This window comes from Cynocephalus volans, chromosome 4 (assembly GCF_027409185.1).
Source record: "Cynocephalus volans isolate mCynVol1 chromosome 4, mCynVol1.pri, whole genome shotgun sequence".
Lineage (NCBI taxonomy): Eukaryota > Metazoa > Chordata > Mammalia > Dermoptera > Cynocephalidae > Cynocephalus > Cynocephalus volans.
In genome coordinates, this window is record NC_084463.1 from 10,825,820 (window position 1) to 10,852,118 (window position 26,299).

At 46.7% G+C, this 26,299-nt stretch overlaps 1 protein-coding gene across 7 annotated transcripts in view; it reads left to right on the forward strand.

Annotated features, from left to right (window-relative positions):
- ZBTB16 (zinc finger and BTB domain containing 16) overlaps nucleotides 1–26,299 on the forward strand; it is a 183,093-nt gene that overhangs the window by 68,854 nt on the left and 87,940 nt on the right. For all 7 annotated transcript variants that reach the window (XM_063095889.1, XM_063095890.1, XM_063095892.1 and 4 more), the window contains one exon: nucleotides 22,566–22,663. In XM_063095889.1, the coding sequence (XP_062951959.1) occupies nucleotides 22,566–22,663 (98 nt within the window). The remainder of the gene's footprint in view (nucleotides 1–22,565; nucleotides 22,664–26,299) is intronic.

A 26,299-nucleotide genomic window follows, 5' to 3' on the forward strand; every position in this document is an offset into this window, starting at 1 on the left:
TTACCCTGTAGGGACAACAGCACCCACTCTGCCCCCTTTGCAGGCTTGTTTTCAAGATGAAGGGATGGGAGAGCACTCTGTAAATTGCCAAGAGCAGAGTGAATATCAAGTGCTCCAGACACTGTTCCACTGTTGAGCAATAGCAGTACAATTTATAAGCCAGGTTTTGAGTCCATCCTAAGCATTGTTTGTGGGAGGAGTGGAGCTGCTTCTCGGCAGGCTCTCCGTTAAGAACTGGTGCCACGGATCACTCCATCTGCTGTTTGCTAGCTGAAATGCTAAATGGAGTTGTGGGTATACCTGGGGTCTTTCTTGTTACAGTGCAGACTCTGAGAGGAGCTAGATATTGTCTCTCCTCCTTTCTCTTAGATGGAAGTGTATTTATAGCCTGGTATAAGTACAATCAGAAGGTTCCTATAAAACTCTGTTATTACTGCAGTACGAAGTTAGAAATGCTTGAGGTTTCGGCTTCTTGGCTCTTCCATGCGGCAATGAATATTTTATGGGAAAGGAAATACTTAGTGTCTGACTCTTTTTATAGTGCAGCTACTCACAGGGCTGGTAACCTTCCAGATCTCACCAAACTCAATTGCTGCCTGTCCATCTCTCTGTTCTCTTCTTCACAAAATCTACCAGTGCCCTGCCTCACTGATGTGTCCAGGTTTTCTTGGTGAATGGGGCCATTTACAAAATGTGTGGGGTGCATTTTTCAATCCTAATTAATGCCTTGAACCAGAGGAGTTGGCTACGCACCAGGTCTGCCCAGCCCTTCTGGCACCTCGTGGTGCTGGTCAGCCCCGGGAGAAGCCTGCTGGCAGAATGCTCTGGGTCCTCCACTCAAAGGTCCCCATCTTCATTTTCAGCCATGCCTCCTTTGCTGAGTGCCCGGTAGCAACTGGGAGGGGATGACCTAACCTCTCCAAAGTCCACTCTGATTGTTGAATTAAAAAAGCAACAGGTGTATTTGAGGTCCAACAGGCTGCGAAGGGCTTTTCACTTTCAAGGCCTGAGCTTCAGGCTGAAATCCTTGCTCACAGCAGCCATCAGGGTTGATGAGGGTTCCCTGTCAGGCCCTCTTACCGTGACCCCACATGTAAGGCAGGAAAATGGGGCCTCAGTGGTCTTGGCCCTGGCTTGCTAGGTCCGGGACTTTAAGTAGAGGAAATGGGTCTTCTGGCAGGTAAGTATCACTGGAAATTGCTCCTCTGGCAGTGTGAGGCCATCCTGGTTCAGATGTCCTGGCCCTATGGTCCTCAGAAACCTGTTATGACTACTTCAGTACCACAGACCAGGCTAATGGCCAGATGATGCTGTCAGAGAACACCGTACCTGAGGTGACTGGCCCATGTGCCTCTCCTTGGAGGCCCCTGCAGGCTGGGGAAATATTTACATCTCCCGTGGAGGTGGCTTAAGCAGCCTAGTCTTTTTACGTGTGCCCAAAAGCTCTAGTGTGGAGAGGGGGGCAGGTGTGAAGTGTGGTTTCTAGACACACAGGAGCACAGCTGGTTGTGCCTTGATGCTGGCTCAGGACAGCTTTTCTTAGCAAGGGTGGGTCTGTGAAAAATGTTTCACATAATCTGAATGGGTTCCACACTTCATTTTGTAGGACTCTGGGAGCTCAACCGTATCTCTGCATTTGCCTTCTCCCCTGGTGTTTGTCTTGGCACTGAAGTCAGTACGGGGAAAAAATGACTTGCAAACCTCTGGCGGCTTTGGTTTGATCTTCCAGCTCTGGCTGCATTACTGCCCAGCAGAGGTGTATTTCCTCACTACAGCTTTGTCCTGGGTCTCTCTCTCCTTTTCTTTTTTCCTCCTTTTCTACTTTTTGGTCTTCAAACTCAGTGGTAGCATAAGGCAAGGTGTGGAATAGAGGAATAGAGGGCTTCTGGTATCGTAGGCTTAGAGGCTCACTTAAGTTGTGAAGATAGGAAAGAGTTATTTATTATTTCTAATAAGTGGGAATGGGATCAGCTGATGACTCACTGGAGAAATTGGGTACAGCATTTTATACCTAGGATTGAGCACACGGTTAGGGTATTTAACACAGTTGAAATTTAGTGTTCCTGTGACCACCAAGCTGATGGGTGACATATAGGTAAGGCTCAAAGAAGTGAAAATCCTCATATGTTCTAAAACTTCATTATTGGTCCTTACTCATATTTTAACTTACCCTCTCCATCTGTGAAGTTATTTTTTAAACAACGAAAAAGGATAAGACAAATGGAACTAGAGAAAGAAGAATGAGGGAAAACTTTTATTAAGTGCTTGTTGTGTGGTACACAGTGCTATTTGTCTTTACATAAATACCTTTCAGGTTAATTCCAAAGCTAAGATTCAACAGTTCCTTGGTCCTAGGATCCAGATAATCCATAGATATGATCATTGGTGCTAGGATCAGACAAGCCACCACTATTGAGTGATTCATTTAGTGCCCAGAATTGTGCTAGATTCCACAGAAGAAGCAAAGTTGTACACACAGTAATTCCTTCTCTCACGGGTTGAGACCACACACCTCTATACACGTGTTGCACGTACACACATGTGTGCATACACAGAAGTAGGTATAGCAAGTGGATCATGCCAGTGGGAACTATACATTCCAGCACTCCAGAAATTCACAGGGTACTGTGCCTGGGTATCAGGAAGGTGACTTTTAAGTCCCTCCATGGGACACTCCACCTCTTAGGAAAGCTTTATCAGCTGCCATGGTAGATAGTATAGCAGCCTCTGGGCATCAGGTAGATTAGGACAGAAAAACCTGCTCCTATTGATGTATGGCTTTTGAGTGTAGTAGGCAGAATAGTGACCTCCTCACCCCTAAGATGTCCCCATCCTAATTCCTAGAACCTGTGAATATGTTAGGTTACATGGCAAGGAGAATTAAGGCTGCTAATCAGCTGACTTTAAGGTAGAAAGATTATCTTGGATTATCTAGGTGGGTCCAGTGTAATCAGTATAATCACCAGGGTCTTTAAATGTGGAAGAGGGAGGCAGAAGAGTCAGTGTCAGAGAAGGAGGAATGAGCCAAGAAAGGAGACAGACTCTTCTCTGGACCCTCCAGAAGCCATGCCGCCACCTTGATTTTAGCTCAGTGGATCCCATTTCGAACTTCTTACCTGAAGAACTGTAAGATAATACATTCATGTTGTTTTAAGTCACTGTGGCTATAGGAATTTGCTCTAGCGATGAAGGGAACTAATACAGCGAGGCAGAAGAAACTGGCTCACTGAATGGCTTGTCCTTGTGAAAACGAGAGCCAGCACTATTCCATTTGCTGTTCTCAGGGGCTCCTGCAACAGGAAGTGACTTGCAGAAGTCCCCTTTTGCCTGGAAAGCCAGGCAGGATGGACCCTGTTTAGCCCAGCTTCTTGATCAGTGCGTAGGAAAGAGACTCTGCTCTTCCCCCACCTGGTCTCTGCACCCCTCAGTCCCTTCTTTGTGGGGTGGCTCCTTCTCTGCAGTGCTGCGAATTCACTTTGTGGGTGTATAATCTCATGGTGGGGGCTCTGACTGAATAAGAGATGAGGGTTGCATGGAATTCTGTCAAAATCCTTAGGCTTAGACCTTAGCAAGAGTGTTGTCAGGGGTGCTGATTTCATTCCCAGCCTTCCCTTGCTCAGGTCCTTCTTTTAACTGGTCTTCCTTGTGGGAACAACCTGGGTGCAGTTTTAAAAATAACTGGACTCTATTAGGAAGTGCTAAAAATAGCATTAGCCTTCAAGCTCTGTCTTGGCATTTTGCAAAGGTTATTTACCATTGATTGGAGGATGAGGATGCTCTAGGTAGGGCCACCCAAAAGCAGCGTGGAAATGGAGTTTGGCTTGAGTTGCTCCAGGTGTGGTGCCCATATGGGAGGGACTCATGAGTTCACAGATCTGTCCCTAGGCTGTCAGAATTGAGAAAACATCCTTATTTTATGGATGGGGAAACTGAGGCCTAGAGAGCGCAAGTTGTTCATCTTACAGTGAGTTTGTGACAGTCTGAGAGCTTTCCCCCTACTTGATTTGGAATGTTATGGGGTTCTTACCCTCTGGTGTTGTCAGTTTGGGGCTGTGCATGAATCATGGTGGTAGCTAGAGAGATCAGTTTTCCAATTTCCCCCCCCCAAAAGAAAAATGAGGGTCATCCCCAGGCAGACCACTGCCTACCAATGGGTGTGGTTTGGGAGGCTTAGTCCCCATCATGGCACCTGAGAGTAATGTCTACTGAGGATGACTTTGTCTTGGACAGTTTAGTTTTATGTTTAAGACTCAAGCATTGTTTTGACTGAAGGGCATTAGCTACCTTGCGGGTCATACTGTGTTGTCTCTAGGGTTTAGGACTGAGCTCTCTTTCCTGGTTAATATGTCCTATGCTCACACTTATTGTCCTATTCTCCTATGCCCCCCAGATCTCCACAACTGTTCCATGTTCTCTGTGGCATTTCTTTTCTGGAGATCTTTAAAAATATTGTAGGAGATCCATCTGGAATGCTTGAGCGTATTTATTTCTGGGTGCATAGAAGGACCAGGGAACTCTCAGGCTCTCTGAGCCCTCTGATTCGTAGAAGGTTAAACTATTATGGAAACAGACATTGCGTCTATGTCTTCTCTTGTTTCCTGCATGTGGCGGTGACCTTTGGGGTACATTGTTCAGGAGACCAACCATTCTCTGCTGTTTGAAGCCTGCCATTCTCATCTCTCTACCAAAAGAGAAACTAAAGCTCATTGTTGTGATTAAGGTCACAGTCAACAGCCAGTTAAAGAAGCCCTTGCTCCCCCCACTCACACTACACCCCTCTCCTCAGCTCTCCTGAGGAAGAGCTCTCCAAGATGAAAGTGTCTTGGGAAAGAGAGGAAAGCAGAGAGCAAACGAGAAGGATGAGAGGCTGCCTGTGTACTTTTCATCACTCAGCCTCACTGGAGAAGGGTCTTGGCTGCCCACTTGGGTATACCGAAGTGACACGATGTGGATGTTCAGATGGCAATTAAGTATTTATATGACTAGACTTGAGGATTTCCAGGCCATGACACTTCCAAATCCTTCCAGCCCGCTCGTGGAGAGAGGCCTGGAGGCTTCTAGCAAGGCAATTACTGCATGAATTAGATTGTGTCTTCTGGAAGGGAGATGAAGTTCCCTGCCCACTCTATTATAGTTTATTTCATTAAGGTTGCCCATGTCCTTCTCTTTGGGTGGAAAGAATGGGATGGACTCTGTGGGAAAAACAATATGGCAGTGGCCGTGGTGAACTACCCCATTGGAGGTGGGGGCTTTCTGAGACCCTGACGGAGTCTTCCTTCTCACTCAGGGAATGGGGCAGAGTTGGAGGAGGTGCTGCCTGGCTGCTCTGAGCGCATCTCCCTGTCCTGGTGGTAAGTATGGCCAGCCTCATGCTATGAGTGCGTGAGAGGTGGAGAGAGAACTGCTCAGGCCAGCACTGCTCATAGGGATAGACATGACCTGTGGGGCCCTTGGGAAGGGGCCTGCCAGGGCCCAGGATGAAAGGGTGCATGGGAGCCATGGGCAGCCCATTCACTAGCCCTTTATCTCCAAGCTGGAGGAAAAAGCAGGTTGCAAACAAAGACAGGAGTCAACTCTTAGGGCCAGTTATGGATTTTAACCCTGGGGGTTGCCATGTTAGAGAAAGACAATCCTTGGGACTGAGGAGTGGGTAGGATTAGTGTTTCAAGCTTGGTGGACTTAGACTTTTGCAGTGGAGGCCAGGAGAGGATATGAAAGATGCAAGAGGGATGCATAGGTGGGTGTGGAGTTCCTATGGCAACAAACCTTACAGAGAAGAGACTCTTTTCTAGCTATGTTGCTTGGAGCCTACATTCCACAATTTTAGTAGTTTTCACCTAGCATGGAGCTGTACCTCTTTCTGTACTTGTCATGTGTTACTAGTGTGCACTGTTTTTAAGTCTTTTATATGCATGTGTCTTGTGATTCCTACTTCACTGTAAGCTCCTTGAGGGTACAGCCAGTGTATTAACTTTTCTGAACCTTTCTGCAGTGGCTAACGCTGTGCCTTGCATTTACTAGGCAATAAATATGTGTTGACTTGGTTTGAACGAATGGAACTACCAGTCCTTACTCTCTTTCTCTTAGGGGGACTACTTCCTCATATTCTGACAGTCTCATGCCTCACCTGTCCACCCACCCAGCCCAGATTTCTATCTCAAAAAGAGGCAGACACCAGCCTTTTACTCCTCCAGAAGAGATTTTGTGAGGGTTTATAAGATGAAAGTCATGAGATGCAGTAGATGTGTGGGAATGGAGGCATCACTGGATGGGACATGGAGACCACACTTCTGAAGACCGACAGAGACCTTTCTCCAGGCTTCAGACCACTTCTGGGTTGTGGTTTTCCCATTGCTGATGGGTCGGGCTGTTCCCCAGTCCTGAAGGGGAAGGGGGCTGCTTCTAATTCCCCAGCATCTCATGACTTCCTATTTTCCTCCAGTTTTTATTTTTATCGTACTTCCTTCCTGCGTCTTCACTCACCACTCTGCCAGTTTGTTCAGTGTGATTGTTTCAGCTTAATTTGGAAACTGGAAGCCTTGTTTTACTATAATAGTTCTTTAATGATTTTCTAAATGAAACTTGCATACTTCATCTGCTCCCCCACTTTTTAGATATTAAAAAAAAATACCTCTAAGAGTTTTCTCCTCAGCCTTCCCTATCCCCCCAGAGACCAGCAGGTTGCTCAGCAGATGGTGAGAGATGGTATGTGTGGGGGTACATGCCTGCTTGTCCACGCATGTGTAATAGGGGATTCTTATGGAGGGTGCCGGTTTCTGCAGCATTTCCTTACCTTGTTGGCATCCAACCATGGAGCAAGACAGAGCACCCTGACAAGTGACCAAACCCAGAGTGAGTGGCAGGAAGGCCCCACCACCCTGATATTCCTGCAAAGAATCCACTTCTCCATGAATGGGAGGCTGTGGAGGAGGTCAGAGGAGCAAATGTCTGGGCAGTCTCTAAGGCCAGATGTTCTGTAATGCTGTATGTTGTGATATGAAGGATAGCACTGAGGGCTTCAAGAGCATGTCACACCTCTTCTCTTGAGCTATCACAGTCCTATGCTCCTCTCTCCTCTGTCCAGAGCAAATGATGGCTCCCTCCTTGTCTGCTTTTCAACTGCACCTTCTCCCCGACTTGCTTTCTGGTCTAAGCTCATTGATATTAATGCACGGTGCTCACTCAGCCCAGCTCTGTTTTGCTCAGCTCGGGGTTGGCTGCCCCTTGTTCAGGAATAAGGCTGTTCCCATGCCTGTTTCCTCCTTGTCTGAAGTGCCTTCTCCTCTCCTGTACCTGCTAAGTCCTTGCTGTCTCCTGAGCCCTTCCTTAAGGGGACTCTGAGCTTTCGATTCCCGCTTGCTCTGGGTGTGTGACTGTAGTCAGGACGTGACGTTTGAGAACGTAAATACTGGCTTCTGTGATTTCGTGTGTCTTCTCCAGCTGAAGCTGCAAGAGGCCAGGGGGGTATCTTATGTTTTCGTTGTATCTTTCACTATGCTAAATAAATACCTAATTGATTATCAACCTGTCTGGGCTCGAGGGAAAGGGACCTGAGTATTCCTGCTCCCATCTGCTGCATGCCCCCGCCATGTGGACTGGCGTAGTGGACTTAGTAGCCAGCTCAGGGTGCTGCATGGGAAGAAGTGACTCCGTGTAGCTCCCCTGTTGCACGTGCTTGCTTATTGCCATCTGAATCCCAATGAGTGGCTGATGGCGTGTTTAATTGGATGGAGGTAGCAAACGGAAGCAACAGCTCTTTGGAGTTCTCTGCCTCGGTAACTTGTTCTCTATGGAGCCGGGCACCTGTGTTAGGCAGTAAGTGGAGATAGATGGTTTGTGCCAATCTGTCTTTTCTTGCACCGTCCTGGAAAATAGAAGCATCCTGCAGATGCGTGGCAGTGATACCGTGTTAGCATTTTGTTCTGGAAGGGTGACCTAACTGCTGTCTTTGCAAATGTCCTTCTCAATTTGAGCACTTCTCTCTGTCTCTCTCCTTCCATGGTCCCTGCCCACACTGAGCCTCCCACTCCCAGCCAGTTTCATTGTTCCACGAAGGGTTTTGGTGGCTCTTCAATGACCACAGCCCCTAAGCCTCCTACTTAGAACTCTGCATAATGCAGCCCACTCTACACCTTTGCAAGCTTATCCACACCTACTTCTCTACCTGCATACTCTGGATAAGCCCGGCAGTCTCCCGAAGGCTTGTCCAGCATGACTTGCTCATTCCTAATGCTGAGTCTTGTCTCATGTGATACTTCCATCACATGGAGCTCTCTTCCTCATCCAAAGCTTTTCCATTCTTAATATTCCCTAACATGGGAATAGAGCCCTTCAGAGCTTGCAAAGCCCCTGAAAAGACCAGCTCAGTCTCACCGTGTCCTCAAGCCATCTCCCGCCACAGCACCCACTGTTTATCTGCTCTTCCTCCACACACCCATAACGTCGGTCACTTGTTGACATGTAGGCATATCACCACACCCTCCTTTCAGGATCCCGCTCTTTCTCCAGCTCTGTTTCTTTGTCCAGCTAGGTTATGGACTGGCCAGGGGACACAGGTCTGTCTTTCTTCTTCTTCACCCTTACACTAGCTAACACTTATTCAGCAAATTATGTTCTCAACACCATGCTAAGTCATTTTACATGCACAGTCTTATTTATCTACTCTCTGAAGTAACAGTATTATTGCCCCATTTGACAGATGAGAAAACTGAGACTTAGAACTAATAAGTTGTAGATCTGGAATCTGCAAACAAGGGTTGGTGTCAGAGTCTGAGATCGTAAACTTTTCTGTTCTACTATCTAGTTGTGTCAGGCTCTGCCACTCAGAAGCTTAATGACCATGGGCAAGTTGTTTACTTCCTTGTGCCTCTGCTTTCTCTTCAGCAAAACAAATAAAAATAATGCCTGCATCATAGGGTTGTTCTGAAGATTGAATGAAATAATGCATGAAAATTCACAGAACAGTGCCTGGCACATTGTAAGTGCTCAAATATGTCTGGTACAAATGTTTCTTTATTCTCTGCATTATCATCATCATCTAAATATTGTTGTTTGTATTTCTGTTATCAGCTCCTGTATCTCTGGCATCATCTTAGCACCTAAGACAATGTTATGCTTGTGGCTTGTGCTCGGAAAATGCTTAATGAATGAAAGAAAAGGCACTTGGGCTTCTAGAAGTGACTTGGTGACAAATGCTCAGTATGATGTCTTTGTGGCAGATGCTGATTATGAGGTTGTCTTTGTCAGTACACAGTCTTGACAGGGTCTTGGGGTGGTGGTGGTTGAGGAGGTAAGTCATTGCAGGGTGTGCTGGAGCCTGCAGTTGACAACCTCCCTGTTGCCTAAAAACTTTTTCCCTTCCCGCCCCCTTCCCCAGTAGCTCTGTGCCCTGCCAAGTCTGTGCGCAAGCCTTGAAATGACAAAGTACCCTTTAGTTAATTGCACAACGGATTGCCTAGAGTTAAAAGTTCTGATTTATATGACTATAGCTCTAACTGCTCAATAACACAGGCCTGTAATCTACTTTCATTTCAAACAGAACGGTGATTTATAGGGCAGCATGCCGCTTTAGCTCAGAAATGAGGTGTTCAACATATGCTCTGTTGACATAAATTTGGAATTTATCGCTGTTGTCAAAACTGCCTGTTGGACAAAGGTGGGTATTAAGGCAATAAATGGCTCAGAATAGTTTTCTGTCACATTTCCTAACCATTGTATTCAGTCTATTTGAGGGAAAAATATATACTTAAAAGTAATCAAATGTCCAAAATCCATGCATCTTGTTTTGAATGGTGAGAATGGAGGATGGAGGGGCATGGGGGCTTGGGGAGGGGGAGCTGGGGAGATTGTGGAGGAGAAAGCTTTTCATGAAGTTATGGCCCATTTAAAAATAGATCCCACTTTGCTTCCTCTCCCCCATCCCCATTAGGAGGTGGGCTTTCCTTTCTCATTTACAAACAGGGGGAGGAAAAATGAAAGCTCATTACATAAAAATAGTAAAAGACATTTTTATGTGTGGGCTTAAAGCCAGCAGTGTCAGGGAGGAGTTAGTGAGTGGGGCTGTGAGGAAGGCTGAGCAGGATTTTGTTTATGGGGAAATAAAGCCACCGGCTGGCCAGTGTTGGTTTCCTTGCTGCCTGGGCAAGCACAGGCTTGCTCCCACCTTCTTCTGAAGGCTTGAGGCTCCTATGGGATGGATGAGCGTTCGACTGATTGATGAGGGTGAGGAAGAGTAGGGTACCAGCCTTTAAACACTGTTTTGTACCCCATCCAGGTCCTGATTTATTTATTACCCACAGTGCAGGCGAGACGCAACCAGTGCTCATCTGTCCATGCACAACATGTTTTGTGAACACCCACGAATGCTGTGCCTTTTGCTAGGCTTGAGAACACAGAGACACATGAGGCACAGCTTTGCCTTCAGGTAGCTGCCTGTCTGGTTGGCGACACAGAGAAGCAAACTGATGCCCCCCAGTGCCACTCGTGCAGCCATACACATGCACATGTGAAAGACAGTGGCGGTGGGATGGAGGATCAGCTTTGGGAGCGGAGGGAGGGGGGGACTAGGGAAGGCTTCCTAGGGATGATACTGGCCCTCCTGCCTGGCAAAATGTCCCTTCAGGGCTATCAGGTCTCTGCAGGGAGAATACAAAAAAATACTCTAGGGACAGGGACAAGGCTGGATTATTTTTAAAGATGTGCAATATTGTGGTTAGGCGGTCACTAGTGTGAGTCACCTAGGGTTTCTGTATTGTGTGCTATGAAAAGCAGGGCCAAAGTCCCTGTGCATTGAGGCTTTAGCGTCTCCTCCTCCATGCCCTGGACCTGTCCCTTCATCATCTAAACACAGTGCACCAAGGCAGGTAGCACAGGAGACTCAGCGAATGTAGTGGGAGTCAGTTATGAATCTATCTCTGCCTTCTTCCTGTTTTGTGATAACATGGCTTGCAGTATGCTGTTCTCTATTACATGTCACGCTGTGAAACCAAAAGTGCTGACATATCCAGAGAGCCACTGCTTGGCCTTGGCTGCTCATTGGGCCAGAATCCTCAGTGTTATACACGTCCTATGTGTGCTTAGCAGTCCTGCAAGTTAGAAGCCAGAAGAGCACTCAAGCTGCCTGGTACTTCTCTCCCGTGAAAATGAGGCCCAGCGGGGAAGAGGATGCGTATTTGTTGCTTTTATTTTATTTTTCCTTTTATCTCCATGCCCACACGCTTGACCATCTTGGCATTGATAAATGTGTGCTCTCTCACACACATGCACACGTCCCCTTTCTCTGGCCGGTGTGTGTGACACACACACACACACACACACACACACACACACACACACACACACACACACACACGAGTCCTGTGCACACTGTTCATGGACACCAATTGTAAAACCTCCTCTGTGTGGCTCACCCTCCCTTTGCCACCAACCCCTGTCCTTTTCACACAAAGCTTCCCGTTGGGAAAACTCATAATTTTTACACCACACGGTCTTGACTGGCCATTGCTGGAATTACTGTCTCTTTGAAGTGCTTTCTGCTGGGGCATTTACAGGCCGTTTTAATTACCTGCAGCTTGCAAAGAGCCTTGCTCTGTCCCAGCCTTTGTTTGTTTGTTCTTTGCAAGGAGTCTGTGCAGAAAGTAATACGGCTGCCTTCTTTTACAAAGAAAGAAAAGGGGGAAAAAAGAAGTTTGGGGAGCCCTTCACAGAACTTCTCTTTGCAGCCTGCCCACTCTACCAAGCTCAGGAAGAGAGGCCCTTGCTCTTGGCTTTTCCGTCTTCTCAGTAGGCTCCAGCTTCGTGGGTCCCTCTCCTAGAGTTTGCCTGAGACATTTTTGTTTATTGGTGCATTTTTGTTTTAAGCATTGTTAAGTATATTTTCAAACTTCCCGTCAGAGACGGTTGGACTGTCAAATCATGCTCCCATCCCTTCTGACAGATAAAAGTTGGCTGCAATTAAGCTAGGATCCCTCTCGTATTTTTCAACTGAATTTGTTTAAGGAGTGTGCATTATTGAATTATTGAGTCTGGACGCGGGGTGGAAAGTGGGGATTGGAATCACATATGCGAAAGTAGCACCTACTTTGAGCTGTCTGATGTTTTCCTTCCCTTTTCTTCATTTTTCATTCAATTCTCTGAAATTAACTAAATATAAACAGCATTCTTTGGGGTTTCTGTTAAACATGAAGGTGGCACATATGTCTTCAGATGAAGATACTAGTTTATCAAAGGAGCCTCGGAACTGTATTCTCTTCTTTGGGAGCTTTTACTGCAGAAGGAATCTTTATTGATTTATTCCTTTGGTCCAAAAATGTATTGAGAAATTAGAAACTTTATACATTGCTGATGGTAATGTAACACGGTAATGTAACATGGAAGCTCTTCTGGAAAACAGTCTGGCAGTTCCTTAAAAGGTTAAATGTAGAGGTACCATGTGACTCAGCAATTCCACTCCTAGGTATATACCAAGGAAAAGTGAAGACATATGTCTGCAGACAAAATGTGTACATGAATGTTCATAGTAGCATTATTCATAATAGCCAAAAGGTTGAAATAACCTAATGTCCATCAACTGATAAATGGATAAACAAAATGTGATATACCCATACAGTGGAATATTATTCCACAATTAAAAGGAATGAAGTACTGACACAAGCTACAACATGGGTGAAGTTTGAAAACATTATGCTATGTGAAAGAAGCCAGACCCAGAAGGGCGCATGTTAAGTGATTCTGTTTTTATGAAATGTTCGCAATAGGCAGGTCCATAGAGGAAGATGGTAGATCAGTGGTTGCCAGAGGCTGGGGGTTGAGAGGGATGGGGAGTTACTGTGAATGGGTACAGGGTTTCTTTTTAAGGATATGAAAATTTTCTGGAATTAGATAGTGGTGATGATTGGACAGTACTGTGAATATACTAAAAACCAGCAAATGGTACACTTTAAAAGCATACATTTTATGATATGTGGATTATATCTCAATAAAGCTGTTATTTAGAAAAATGTATTGAATGCCTACTCTGTACCATGCACTTTGCCAGACTCTGAGGATACAGTGGATGGTTTCTGCCTTCATGTAGCTTACAGTCTAGTAGAGATAGAGGCAAAGAATACTAATAAAAAACCAGTGTATTACTGCAGATTGTGTTGAGTGCTATGAAGGAAATCAATAAAGTTTTTTTTTTCTTTCAATAATGGAAAATAGTGTTGATGCACAACCTACCTAGATGGGCCGTGGTTCAACTGCAGTCTGACTTTCCTAAAACCTGGCACACAGTAGGTGCTTAACAGATAGATACAGAGTAAATAGCAGGGGGGGACGAGTCAGCATGCCCTCCCTGCAAGGAGGTTACCATGTCCCTGTGAGATCAGCCTGTCTCTGTCTCTGGGTGCCGTCGGTCGTTCAGTTTATCTTTTCTCTCAGAGGCCTCTCTGTTCTTGCTTCTATCTGATTAGGTCAGGTAAATTCAGGCATGCTCTGTGTCTCCTTTATTGCTGGTGGTTTTCCCGCACCTTTCAGGGAGAGACTCTGGCCCAGAGGCGTGGGGAGGACATTGTGGGCAGGTAGTAAGGTCTTTCCTTGGGTTTGTAAACATGAAGGCCAATCCTGAGGTCAGGAGTCTGGAGACTTCCACCTGCTTACACGGGAGAGTGAGTCACTTAGCCTCAGCTTCCACCTCCACAGAATGGGGACAGCGCACTCTTTTCCAGCCACAGGGGAGTTGAGATGGTCCTTAGGAAGCCCTTTCAACGGCGGATGCCCCCGATGTATAAATCCACTAGCTTCATTATTATAAAACCTCACTTGATTAGATTTTATTTGCATTTTCCTAGAAGGAAGGAAAAAAGAACCAGTAAAGAAGTCTCCTTGGTTTTTGCCTTTTTTCTTCATTCACATAACAATAACTTTCATAATGTGCGTTGGTGCCCATACAGGTAATCTGCCCAGTCTCTTAGGTTGTGTACATAATTGATGTGTAGAGTGATGGCTGTCAAGCTCAGAATCCTCATAGTAAAGTAATTTAATTTTCAGTGTACTAAAGCAGGAAGAATGAGGCAATACACACTAAAAACATTTTCAGAATGGTTTAATTCCGAAGGAACTTTCTTCCTAAGCCTTTAATAATAACCTCGGTTATTCTCAACAATCTCTAAGATTCCTTGGCTGGTCCGTAGGTTTTGAAGGTAGCATTTTGGCTTCCTGGCTAAAGTGGAAACGTAAAAATGAGCCTAGAAAACTAAGAGACAAAGAGGTTTCCTCCACATACCCAGGCAAAACAGGGAGATAAAAGACAATTTCTAGCTTTTTGAAAATTTTTTTCCCAGAAATTGGCTATTTGTGCTGGTTAAAAGCCTTGTATGGGAGAGAGAGAAAAAACAAAAACCCTGTTCATCCATAACCATAGTTTAATTCCCTTATACGGCCTTTTAGGATCTGGATAGAATATTTTGAATTTGTTTTTGTTTCCCTTGGGCTGACATCATCAAGTAGGCAGCATGGTGCTCTGTTTCGGGTTTGGAAAAAGCTCAGAGAAGCTATAAATCTTAAGGCATTTTACTATTTTTCCTATTCCCTTTTCTAAAAGCACAACTTTTCTGGTTTCTTAAAAGAAAAAAGGAAAGAAAGAAAACTACAAAAGTGTATATTGATCCCTTCCCCTCAGATCTTAACTGCCCATGCTGTAATACCTTGCTTACATCTGCCAGGTTTTTGTGCAGTTTTGCAATATCCCCTTAATCCAGTGAGCATAAATAGAACATTTCAATCATATTTGGCTACCAGGAACTTCGCAGATAAGCACGCTAAGACCTTGTTGAAAGAGACTGTATGAGATTGTGTGCGATAAGATCATCCTATAGCCCAGTGCACAAATGAAAAACTTTTGTTCTTGGTGAAATTTGTTGATAGAGATATTTCAAGTAAATGACTTAGGAGAACTCAGTATTTTAAAACAAAGGACCGGTTACGTAACAGCCAGAAGCCCAGACCTCCTGGTGCTCAGCAGTCATGAAGATCCCTCTTTGAGAGATTAGTGTGCCCTTTGTCATTTCTGACATTGTATTTTAACACTCGCAGGCAGCCTTATCTGAAAGTACTGTACTTGGTGTGGTTATGGCTGCGGGGAATGCCATGGTCCTTCCTCATGTTTTCAAGGCTCGGGATAGTTCTTCCTACTTTTTGGTTGGCTGCAGATTGGCCTTGATCCCAGGCCAAGAAAAGATGCATGGCTTTTTTCCTAAAAATCCCGTGGAGGGCTTCTCTTTTGTACGATAGGGATAACTGTTCTTGCACTGGTGCGTGTGTGTGTGTGTGCATGCGCGTGTGTGTATAGAGAGAGGATGGATTTTTTCCACCTCTACATTTTTCTTTTCAAATCCTTTTTCTTGTTTGTTTATTCATTTATCAAAAATGCACTGAGCCCCTATGTTCTGGGTTCTTCCCCTATGAAGACTGAGAAGATGAATCTCGTATGGATCCTTCCTAAAGGAGGTAAAGCCCAGCTTAGTACAGACCCGTGTCAGCTCCACAATGTTTCAGTTCCATAAATCTGATTGGAGAGAATCTAAGAAATCATCTAACTCAACCCTTGCATTGTTGCAAAGGTATAATGTGGAATCTAGAGAGGGTAAGTGGTTTGTCCCAAGGTCATTTGATGGTTACCAGCAGAGCTGGAGTGAAAACCTGGTCTCCCTTCCCCAGCCCTATATATATTTAACATACCACACTTTTTATCTAGATGGTTCTTGAGAAAACATTGCTTCTTTGATATTCTCTCCACTACATTTTAAAGGCTCCAAAACAACCAAATGACCACCCTTTCTCCTAACTCTCCTGGCCTGGATCCCCAGCAGAGAGGAACCCACTGGGTACCCCCAAAACCTGCAGCATGGAAGGCGTTAACTACCATTCTGTTAGTTCTTGGTTGTTTTTTTAATTTGTTGTTTGAAATCCTTGGCTTTTATTGGTATATTTACTTTATGGCATACATAAAGAGCTGTATTAAAAAATAAATTGTGTTGTAAAAGCATTCGGTAATGTTTATTAATATTGACTAGTCAAGGAGCAACAAAGTCTATTGCTAGAAGGATAATTTGTGGTAATACCAGCTAAGCATTCACAGCTTGTCAAATGACTGTCTAATCTCAATGTTAAAAAAAGTGGGTAAAAGGATAATTTCCCTTATGCCTTAAGAATATGAAAGTGACCCATTCACCAGCCAAGATTAGAACTATCCTTTCGTTTTCTCCCCTGGGGTACCATGCCTTTTCTCCGATTCCAGGAAGTCCCAAGGGCCAGATTTTAGTGCTCAGGAATCCCTTTGTCCCAAGGTATTCGGAGATTTCCACACTAGCAATAGCTTCTCATATGTCTGCTCTGGCTGCCTGAATCTGTGCTGAGGGCATTGAAGGCAGAGATAGGACATGGTTCTTTTCTTAAGGAACTGGTAGTTTGGAGGGACTTATAAATGGCTTTGTCTTGAACTGTGGACTTACTATTCCAAGAAAGTGTGTAAGGAGAATGACAGTGGGTGGGACTAATGGTCTACCAAACCTTGAATATGGCATTTGGTGGGGGCATTAAGAGACCTTAGGAGGATATGATTCACCCTTAGAAGGTAGGGAATGTTCTCTGAGTGTCCCAAGTGCCCTGTGAATAACCTACTCTGGCTCAGGGTAGAGACCTCTAATAGAACGGGTTCTGTTCAGAGTATTCCTTTCCCACAAAAAGACATGTAGAAAGTATAGGAGATCGGCCAGATATGGAAACACTCTGCAGTCTCTCCGGAAGTTTCTTTTGGGAGGAAATCCCTGATGGCCTAATAACTTTTTATTCATCTCTTCCTCATAAAATTAGAGCACAGAGTGCCTGTTGACTATGTGACCTTTCTTTTGTCATTTGAATTCAAGGTAAATGGACATTGAAGGTATGTTTTGAACTTCCAAGGAAGAAAGGTAGGCCCATTACCAAAGTATGCAAGCTCTTCCCTCTCTTAATTCTATGTCTACTTAGAGAGGTGAGTGAAGCCAGGGTGAGGTTCTCTTCCCACTGAGCTTAGGAGTCAGTTGTTGCTTTTGAGACTGAGAGCGTTGGCAGAGCTCTGTGAAGCAGCCTGCCCCACACCATCCTTGTGTGGGAGACACACACAGCACGTCTATGCCAGTTGTCCCAGGCACCCTTCAAGAGCAGACCAGGAAGTTTGCACAGTGGCTGGGTTCTCCTGGTAAGTAGAGAATCTGGGAGAGTGTTGGTTCTCATGTAGGTGGCAGCCTTGAGAGAAGACAGGGTCTGTTAGAGCTGGGTTTGGGTATTGATCACAGAATCTCCGGTCTCTATGTCTGTTCTCAGTATCCCTTGGAAGCACTGAGTAGTTCAAATTGATGGTCACAGGATCAGAAAGCAAGCACCCTGAGCACTGGGGTGACTTCTGCATGTGGAGCAACCTCAAACCAAGGACAGGGTGAGTTAGGAGGACTTTCTGGGCTACACTGGCCTGGTCCAAGTGTTGATGTAGGGAATGGACCAGTTAAGCTAAGAAAAAGGAAAAGACTATCTTATAAAAGCCCTTGTAGGATGGGTTCCGCACTTTTTGTTCCTCACTTGGGTGGGAGAGGGCAGTGGGTAGTCCAGCAATGGTGTTGCCTCCCATGTGCTGTCCCCAGTTACAGGTCCTAGTTCCCAGTGCTGGTCTGTCCAGCAAAACTCACAGGTCAGGCAGTCTCAGCTTCCCAGTCACTGAGTTACTGGAACTGTGAATTCTTTCTCTGCACCTTCCCTGCCTGTTGGTCTGCTCCGACTTTGCCGTTTGTCTCTAGGCAGAGGAACTTGGGAAGAAATCTGGTGTTGGCAGTGCTGGGCTTTGAGCTCTTCTGTCAGCCAGACAGTCCTAATGGCACTTGGTAGTGCAGTGAGACCTTACGTTCTCCTAGCCTTCTTCCTTGGTCTTTGGCTGTGTGGGATGGAAGGGGGCTGAGCTGCTCCCACAGAGAGTAGACATAAAGGGTGCCCTTAGGGAGCAGCTGTTATGGCCAACTCTCTCTGCAGGCTGAGGGTGGGGAGGCTGGAGTTTGGCTTGGGTCTCTCCTTCCCACTGTTCTTTTTCTAGGTGGGCTGGGTCGATGAGGCTTATGCTGAGGATGAGAGGTTGGTCTAAAGCTCAGGCTTCATGCTGCTATGGCATAGCCATTGGCCTTCCTTGTGTGGACATTAGGAGCCACAGGGCAGGGTCCAGTTCTGAACTGGAGGCTGCCAATGAAGCTGTTGTACTTGGGGTGTTGCTAGGATGAAGAGAGCAATGCCCTAGATCTCGCTTTACACAGAGGGATTTCTTCAGCAGCATTGAGCAATCCCTTTAAAGAAAAGGAAATATAGGCATGGCTTCTGCCATTATGGAATTTACAGTCTAAAGCAGGCAGAATCTTCATGGGTTTTCAGATGTGCAGCAGCATGAAACTGGATGATGAGCTTGTGTCTTTCTACCTTGGTTTTACTAGTGAGAGTTGCGTGGTTGAGAGTTGGTGAGAAGGAGTGGATCCTTCTCTTCAGTTACTCGTTAGAAGGTTCAGATCTTTCTAATTTCTCATAATGATTCAGCTTTCTTGAGAATACGGACAGAAACCTGTTAGAGGTTAATTTTTTTCTTTGTCTTTTTGGACTTGAGTGAAAAAAATGTTACGTGCAAGGTGGGTTTATGTAATGGGCCAAGTGTGGTCTGTGGTGGGTCACCACTAGGAGTTGGGGAGAAGTGGAGTCTGCTCCCCAAGAATGGGTGGTGGGGACCTGGAGCGTATGGAGGAGATGGATCTTCCACTGAGTATAGGATGGAGATGCTTGGACCATGCTAGAACTGGGTTACTTTCAAAGTGGTGTTCAGCAGTGTGGCTTCTTCTCAGAGAAGAGAGTGTGAAAATGCCTATCATCCACCAAGGCAGTATGCAGAAAGGTACAAAAATGTCCCCAGCTGACCTCCTTCCCTACTAGAGGTCACAGTGGAGGCTGGTGATCTCAGATGGCTATGAGCAAATAGACCTTGTGAAAAGTCAAGACCAGACTGGGAAGAAGTGAGTGTGTGTGGTAAGGAAGGAAGTGGATAGATTTCCATTTGATCTGAATGCTTTGCAGTTGCATGATGTAGTCGGGGGAGGCTGTTGTCTGAAGACGAAATAGACCACGAGTTCATACGAATTTGCACCTTTTCTCCAGAAACCAGTTGGAATTCTATTTCCATGTTGGCTGATCTGCAGACTGTGCCATAGAGAGTCTGCTGGTAGCACGTCCCTTGAGTGAACTCACGTTTTTCTCCATCATTTCCTTTTTCTTTGAATTAGGAGAAGCCTCCACTTTTCCACATTCTTCCTTTGGTATATGAACAATAATTAAAGATGCAGCAAATCAGTGCTGGGCTCTGTTGAACTCCCAGCCCGTGTAGTTGTATTCATTTCCTCTTCTGAGCCGTGTGTGCTTTGCCCAGGTCTCTCTGCCAATGGGGCAAAGTGTGTGTCTTGTACTATGTGTGGGAGCATGTGGACACCATACTCACTTCTAGCAACCTGTGTGGGGCCCTGAGTTCATGGGTCAGTCACAGGGCAGGCTTTATATCCTGAGGATTGGACAGGATGGGACACCTGTGTCTCTGAAGGCTGAGAAATGATGGCAACAGTGAGGTTCTGAAGAAAGGCTGGTGATCAATTCTGGAAGTTTATTCCACTGAAAGATAAATAGCAGGTGCGTCAAGGAGGAGACTTGGGTCATCTGGATTAGAAGGTTTTAAAATGAATAGATTGTTGGGTTGGGCCTAGACTGCCTAGGCATCAGAGGACAACATAGCGGACAGTGACAAGTGGGACATGGCTCAAGGGAAGTAAGAGTGCCCCCTTGTAGGAACTCCTTAGTTAGAGGCCAGTTAAAGGATATGGGCAAGACTTTTGAATAATAAAATTGTGTCTCCACCCAAAATTTTAGACATCATCCATATCACTTTACAAGCGAGAAAATGCAGGGAGATTGTGATCACGTGACTTGTCCAAGGTCTTAAAACAAGGTAATGGTTGATTCTGGATCGGGATCCAGGTCTTTGGGATGCTCACTGGGCATTCTTCCCCGTACCCTGCTACCTCTGTAGCAACTGGGCAAGTGCTCATCAGCTTTCACACCAAGCCAGTCCAGTTGGCCAAGAATAGCCACTTCCACTAATTGCTAGACAAATCCATTCGCACGTAAAGGCAATGGGGTTACTCAAAGTGTGTTCATCAGGGTGAGGGATTTGATCTAGAACCCTCAGAGAGAAGAGACAGGAGCACAAGAGGAGAGTTTAGCTTGGTGGTGGCTCCCCAAATCTAAAGACTGGTCACTCCAGAGTCCTTTTGGAAGACAAATCCAAATGGATGTGTGTCCTTCTGTTCCTCCCGACAGCCACCCCTGAGAGGTGGGCACCCCTGGAAGCTAACAAAGCATCAGTGAAGAAAAGGATGAAAATAAATCACACTGAAACCCATATGTTGCAGTCCACCAGACCTTACCATGATAATGCGTGGGAAATTCGTCTGCTGAGTTACTTGTGAACAGAGCCTTTGCCACTCCACGGAACATCTCTTAGAAAAGCAAACATCTATCATGCCTGGGCAAGTGACAGGAAAACTCTGCTATTGTGTGTGTATGTGTGTGTGTTCACGTGCATGCACACGCACTCACATACTTGGGTGCATATTTTAAAACGTGCTTCACCCAAACCCTATTAGGACATGTCCCAGTGCCCAGTATTGTGAAATATATTTAGAGTTAAGGATGTTCAGCTAAAATGTTCTGTACTGTTAATATTTCTCAATTTGGATAGATCAGCCGTGGCCAGGAGTGAGATAACATGGGGGGTGGGGTGCACTATGGTGTCATGGATGGGGTGTGTGTGTGTATGTGTTTGTGATTGAGAAATCATTTGTCTTTGGCAAGGCGGTAAAGGGAAAGTCAGCAAACAAAACAATGTGATTGAGAAAGAGTTCTACGAAGAGAACTGTATGTGATCCCTATCAAAAGGCTGCACGCACTGGACACCGTACACTGTCCTCATGCCATGGTGTCCCACAGACCGTGGTGCTAAGGAGGCTCACCTGCGGGCACCGCATGGTTCTGACATGCTGTTACGTTCTCATTCTGGGATTTGGAGGGTGGTAGTGGGTGGCTTGGTTTCATTATCATGATCTGGGCACTGAGGTCCAGGTCTGGGTACTGGCGGCTTGAGTGTATAATACTCCCTCTCCCCACCTGCAGTTTTATCTAGCATCAGCACCAGCTCTCTAGCCCTTCACTGCGGTCTTAGCACATTTACCTTCTGATAGCAATAGGGTGTTGGCTCTCAGAAGGCTTTGCATTCTCTCCTGGCTGCCCCTCCTCCTACACAGATCTTGCCTCTGGCTGTCACTGTGCTGGTCCTTAGGGCTCAGGTCCTTGGGGAAGTTGTGAGGAAGGTGCAGAGACTAGGGCAGAGGTGCAGGCTGGACCTGGATCCAGCAGGGGCATGTAAGGGCCTGAAAACAGGAGTGTGTGGGGGGGGTGGGGGTGGGGGGGTAGGAAATTTGGGGCTCCAGGACACCTGGCAGCTCAGAGCCTCTCTCAGCACTCTGCTCCCTGCTGGCCTGCCTGGTTCCCTGTGTCTTATGGGCTCACAACTGAGCCTGGGGGTCTGGTGGGAATGGCCCTGAGTTGGAAGTTGGGATTGGGTACTGTTGAAGGCTGGGCCTGTGATCAAGGGAAGATACATGCCCAGCCCACCTCACAGAATCATAGTGATGGCCAAATGAGATAACGTGTGTGAAAGTATTTTGGAAAGCCAAAAATGAGTACTACCACCTTAGGTTTAGAGAATGATGTTGGTTTGTTGAAACCCTTCTTTCTGTGGGGGCAGGACATAGAGGGAGGATACCTCTAAAGCTGGGCCTCAGGGGAAGGGTGTGTGTGCCAGGTGACTCTGTAGGTCTAAGAACATCTGGATGCCCCGAGAGAAGCATCTGTGTACATAAAGATATCAGTTCATTCATAAGCTTATTCAGAGGCACCTCTGTGCCACTTGAGTGGGAGTTGGAGAGAGGAGAGAGAAAAGACACAGGTGCAGTCCTCCTGAGTCTGACAGGTGCAGCTCGGCGAGGGCAGTCCTGTCACCTAGGTAAGCAGAGGCCAGGGGACCTCTGCATATGATCTGTGCTAGTTTGGCAGTGAGCTTTATGTCTGTCTGACTGTCGTGGGTGTGTCTTCCTTCCCCCTCTGAAATTGGATGAGATTGTTTTCCCTGGCCTATGTGCCAGTGGGTAAAGCAGCAGGAAGTGCCCTGTTCTTCTAGTCCTTGGGTAGGACCAGGAATGGATACTTCATTGTTGGCAGTCCATGGGAAAGGGGGTGATGTACGCTGTCTGAGGATCCAGCAATGTGTCTCCATCAGTGCCATCAACATCAGCCATGCCCCCTACCTCCCTTCCTCCTGTCACCTGCCAGAGGGATGGCTGCAAAGCCCCCAGGTAGGGGTGGGCCCACCTTCTGTCCAGCCAGAGCAGCAGCAACCTGTGTTTTCCTTTCCCCTACAGGAAGCTACATAGTGGGATGAAGACGTACGGGTGTGAGCTCTGCGGAAAGCGGTTCCTGGATAGTTTGCGACTGAGAATGCACTTACTGGCTCATTCAGGTAGGCAAAGATGCCTTAACTTGTCCCTTCAGGCACAGACAACTACCTCCTGCCCACCTTCACCCCCATTCAGAGCCTGCTGTGGCCTGGATGCCCCCACTGCCAGCTGGAGCCTTGGTCCACCTTGTCCTGTGGATCCTCCCTCCACGTTCATGGGGAAGAAAGTCCATCCTGACGGTGTGACCACCTGGATGAACTCATCCTTAAGCTCTCCTGGGTCTCCCAGAGCGTCGTTGGCACCCAGTGCCCCGTGTGATCTACCTTCCAAAGTAGACTGCAGTTTCATTAGCAAAACAGTTGTGGAATTAGGTTCTCGTTTTCTAATGAATCTGATTATTGGGTTCACATTATACAGGAGCCTTTAATTAAATAGATATAGAAAGGTTGGAACACAAAGCTAGTTATAGTGTGCTGTCTTTTACAAGTTAATTCTATCCAATTCCAGTGGGGTTGACTGAGTGGCTGCTGGTAATTTTGCTCGTGTTTGGGCAAAGCTGCTCTGCCCCATGAGGTGTGGGAAGAGGAGAAGCACCTGACATTCAGTGTGCCCAGGTGTTCTTGGCAGTGGGAAGGATCTAGCAGGTCTGATGCTATGGCTTCGAGGCTGAAGGGTTACCTGCCTTCAGTTGTAGCGGTCTCAGCACCTCTCTGCCAGGGGCATATTCTCTTCCCTCAAATTCCCTTGTCTTCCAACTTCGGAGTCCATTTTTAGGGGAGGGGAGAGGCCTATCTTACTTAATCTGCTTTCCCCGCATGTAGGCAACTGCCAACACCTGCCTCTTCTTTCCCCACTTTGTTTCAAGTAACCAACCCTCTAGGCAGTTCGGGTTTGTGAAATGAGCATGGGCTTTGAGACTGGATAGATGAAGGTTCAGATCCTGTTTGTGATTTGTGCTAAGTGTGTGACCTTGGCCAGATATATGGCCATTGTGAGCCCATTTCTGCATCTGTCAGGTGCAGGTGTTTGTAGCACATATAACTTTTTTTTGAGGATTAGGTGACAGGGTATATGTTAAAGGCATCTGTAGCAAGCTCCTGGCATGCAGTTGGTGTTTCAAATCAATGTCAGGTGCTGCTGCTTCTATCTTCCTCCCTTTTCCCCACTTCCGAAGCTGTCACCCTTCATTTTAATTCACCCTTGCAGATAGCTCGTAGCCTGCAGAGTCTAATATTTCTGCTCTCTTTTCTTCTCTTGTCCTGCAGACCTCTCAGCCCTGTGCTAGGATGTCTTGGAAATAAAAGAGCACAAAGGGGACCTGGGGCAGGTCCCATCACCTCACTCCAGAAGCTTCTGCCTGGCTGGCTGTTTGCATTCTGCTCCCTTTCCAGCTGTCTTATGTCCAGTCCTGTAAACGCCCTTCTGTGGTGCTCTGTGCTTCAGCTGGCCACCACCCTGCAGCAAAGCCCCTGTGGCTGAGCTCTGTGTTGGATGTGATCGCTCTCCCTGGTCTTCACGGCCCTTCCTAAAGTGCCCCAACTCCTTCTCACTTCCTATTCTGCCCTCTTCCAGATCCAGGGACTTGGCTGTGCCAGGCAGCTGTCTACCTCGGCATGTCCATGCTGTCCATGTCTTTGTATGTCCCATTCCTCCTTCCTGTGGGCCTCCACATGCTGACACCTTCCTCCACTGAGCTGTCCTCGTCCTGCCCACCTGTCCCCCCTCAGCCCAGAGTCCTGAGTTGAGGCACTCACATTCCTGTGTTTGGCACCTGTTTGGCACTCAGGTTCTGTTTTCATGACTTGCATGTTGTATGCTCTTGCTTCCCTTCAGCTTTGTACATTGTTTAGGGCTCTGTGTGTATGGTTTCATGAACTTCCTGCCAAAGGGTTGTCCATCCCTCCCAACCCCAGCAGCCAAGTGTGGGTCTGCTATTTCTTTTGCTCCCTGTCCCATGCACCTGTGTGGCTCTGGACACTTTGAAGGGAGCAGTATACTTTCCAGCCTGTTATTATAGCCTTCTCCATAACTCGCCCCAGTGAGCGTCCTTTCCCGTTACTCTTTCCTTGAGTCTGGGGTGCTAGCCAGACTCATTCACTGGATCGGTTGCACTGTGTGCCCCTTGCCTCCAGAGCTCTGTGGCTTTGTGCACCCATCTGTCTGCTTGGAATAGCCCTTCCTTCTCTTCCCAGATCTTGCAAGGTCTCTTCTACGATGCCATCCTTGCCTCTTCCCCACCTGCAGCCGGAAGCAACCATGCCTTCTTCTGGATGCCTGTATTTCTTTATCTGAAGCTATCTTCGGGTGCTGTCTTCTTCTTTCTGTTGTGGTTATTTATAGTCTTGTCTTATCTCCCCTACTTGGGAAGGAATTTGGGCACCCACTTCCTGAAGATATGACCTTGGACAAGAAATGTAAGCTCTGCGAGTCTCAGTATCCTCATCTGTAAAATGAGAGTATTTAACCCTACCTCAGAGAGGTTGTAGGGCTCCCATCACATACTTAGCACTATATGACACATAACAGGCTCTTGGTAAATGTAATTTCCCTTTTCCTTTCTTCCTCTAACAGACTAGAAGCTGCTTTGGGACAGGATCTGTCCCCATGGTGTCTAGCACATTGCCTGGCACATTACTGGAACCAACAAATATTTATTGAATGAATGGGTGGGTGCAGCCCAGGCGGCCGGTGGACAATTCAGAGAGACTCTGCTCTCCTGCCTGGACTCTCCTGCAGTTGGAGCTGTTATGACCGAAGGGCTCATTGGGGGCAACCCCCATATGGCCTTCTGACCCCTATTGCACCCCACTTCCAGACAGTGGGACCAAATATGAGTTAGCCACTGTTTCTTCTGTGAATCACAGGCCAGTAGTGTTGGTGGGGCTGGTGGGAGCAGCCAGGCGGAGAGGGGCTACTTACATATGTTCAGGTGGGCCCCATGTCCCCACTTCAGATGGGATAGTGACTTTGCACCCCCTCTCCCCCGCCCCAAGAGCCGGCAGTTCCCTGGGGAAGTGCACTCTGGTCCTGTCTTAGAGGCCACTTCAAGGTCCCATGGTCTCATATGGATACCCCAGAGGCTTTGGAGTTGGGTCCCAGTTTCCTAGTTTTTCCCTTCCATGCCTATCTTATTGGACATTGAAGGCTGATGGTGTCAAATGACTTGTCACTCTGATGGTCTCTTGCCAGTGCCCTTGTAAAGGTGGGTTTGGTGATGGGGCAGGTATGGGGAGTCATAATAGTGTTTTAATTCACCCTTGCAGATAGCTCATAGCCTGCAGAGTCTAATATTTCTGCTTTCTTTTCTTTCTCTTGTCCTGCATACCTCTCAGCCCTGTGCTAGGATGTCTTGGAAATAAAAGAGCACAAAAGACTTAGTGAGGTTAGACCACTTCCTGAATTGTTTGCTCCTTTGTGAAGCAGTGACAGCCTAGGGGTCTCTGGAGAGACCTGGCCTTGTTGCAGAGTTGGGGTCTGAGGGCTGGGCTGGTGGTGCTCGGTCTTCTCGCAGATTCCAGCAGTGCTTTTACAGATTCTGATTCCTGCCCCCAGATGCCTGATAACAGAACTATGTGAGCTTTTAGAGGAGATGTTTCATTAGATGATGCGAGATTTTCTTGTTCTGTTTTGAAGGCTCTGGTGCAGGGAGCTGCCAGAGACAGTGGCCCCTCCAGGAATGTAATGTGGACCCATTTTAC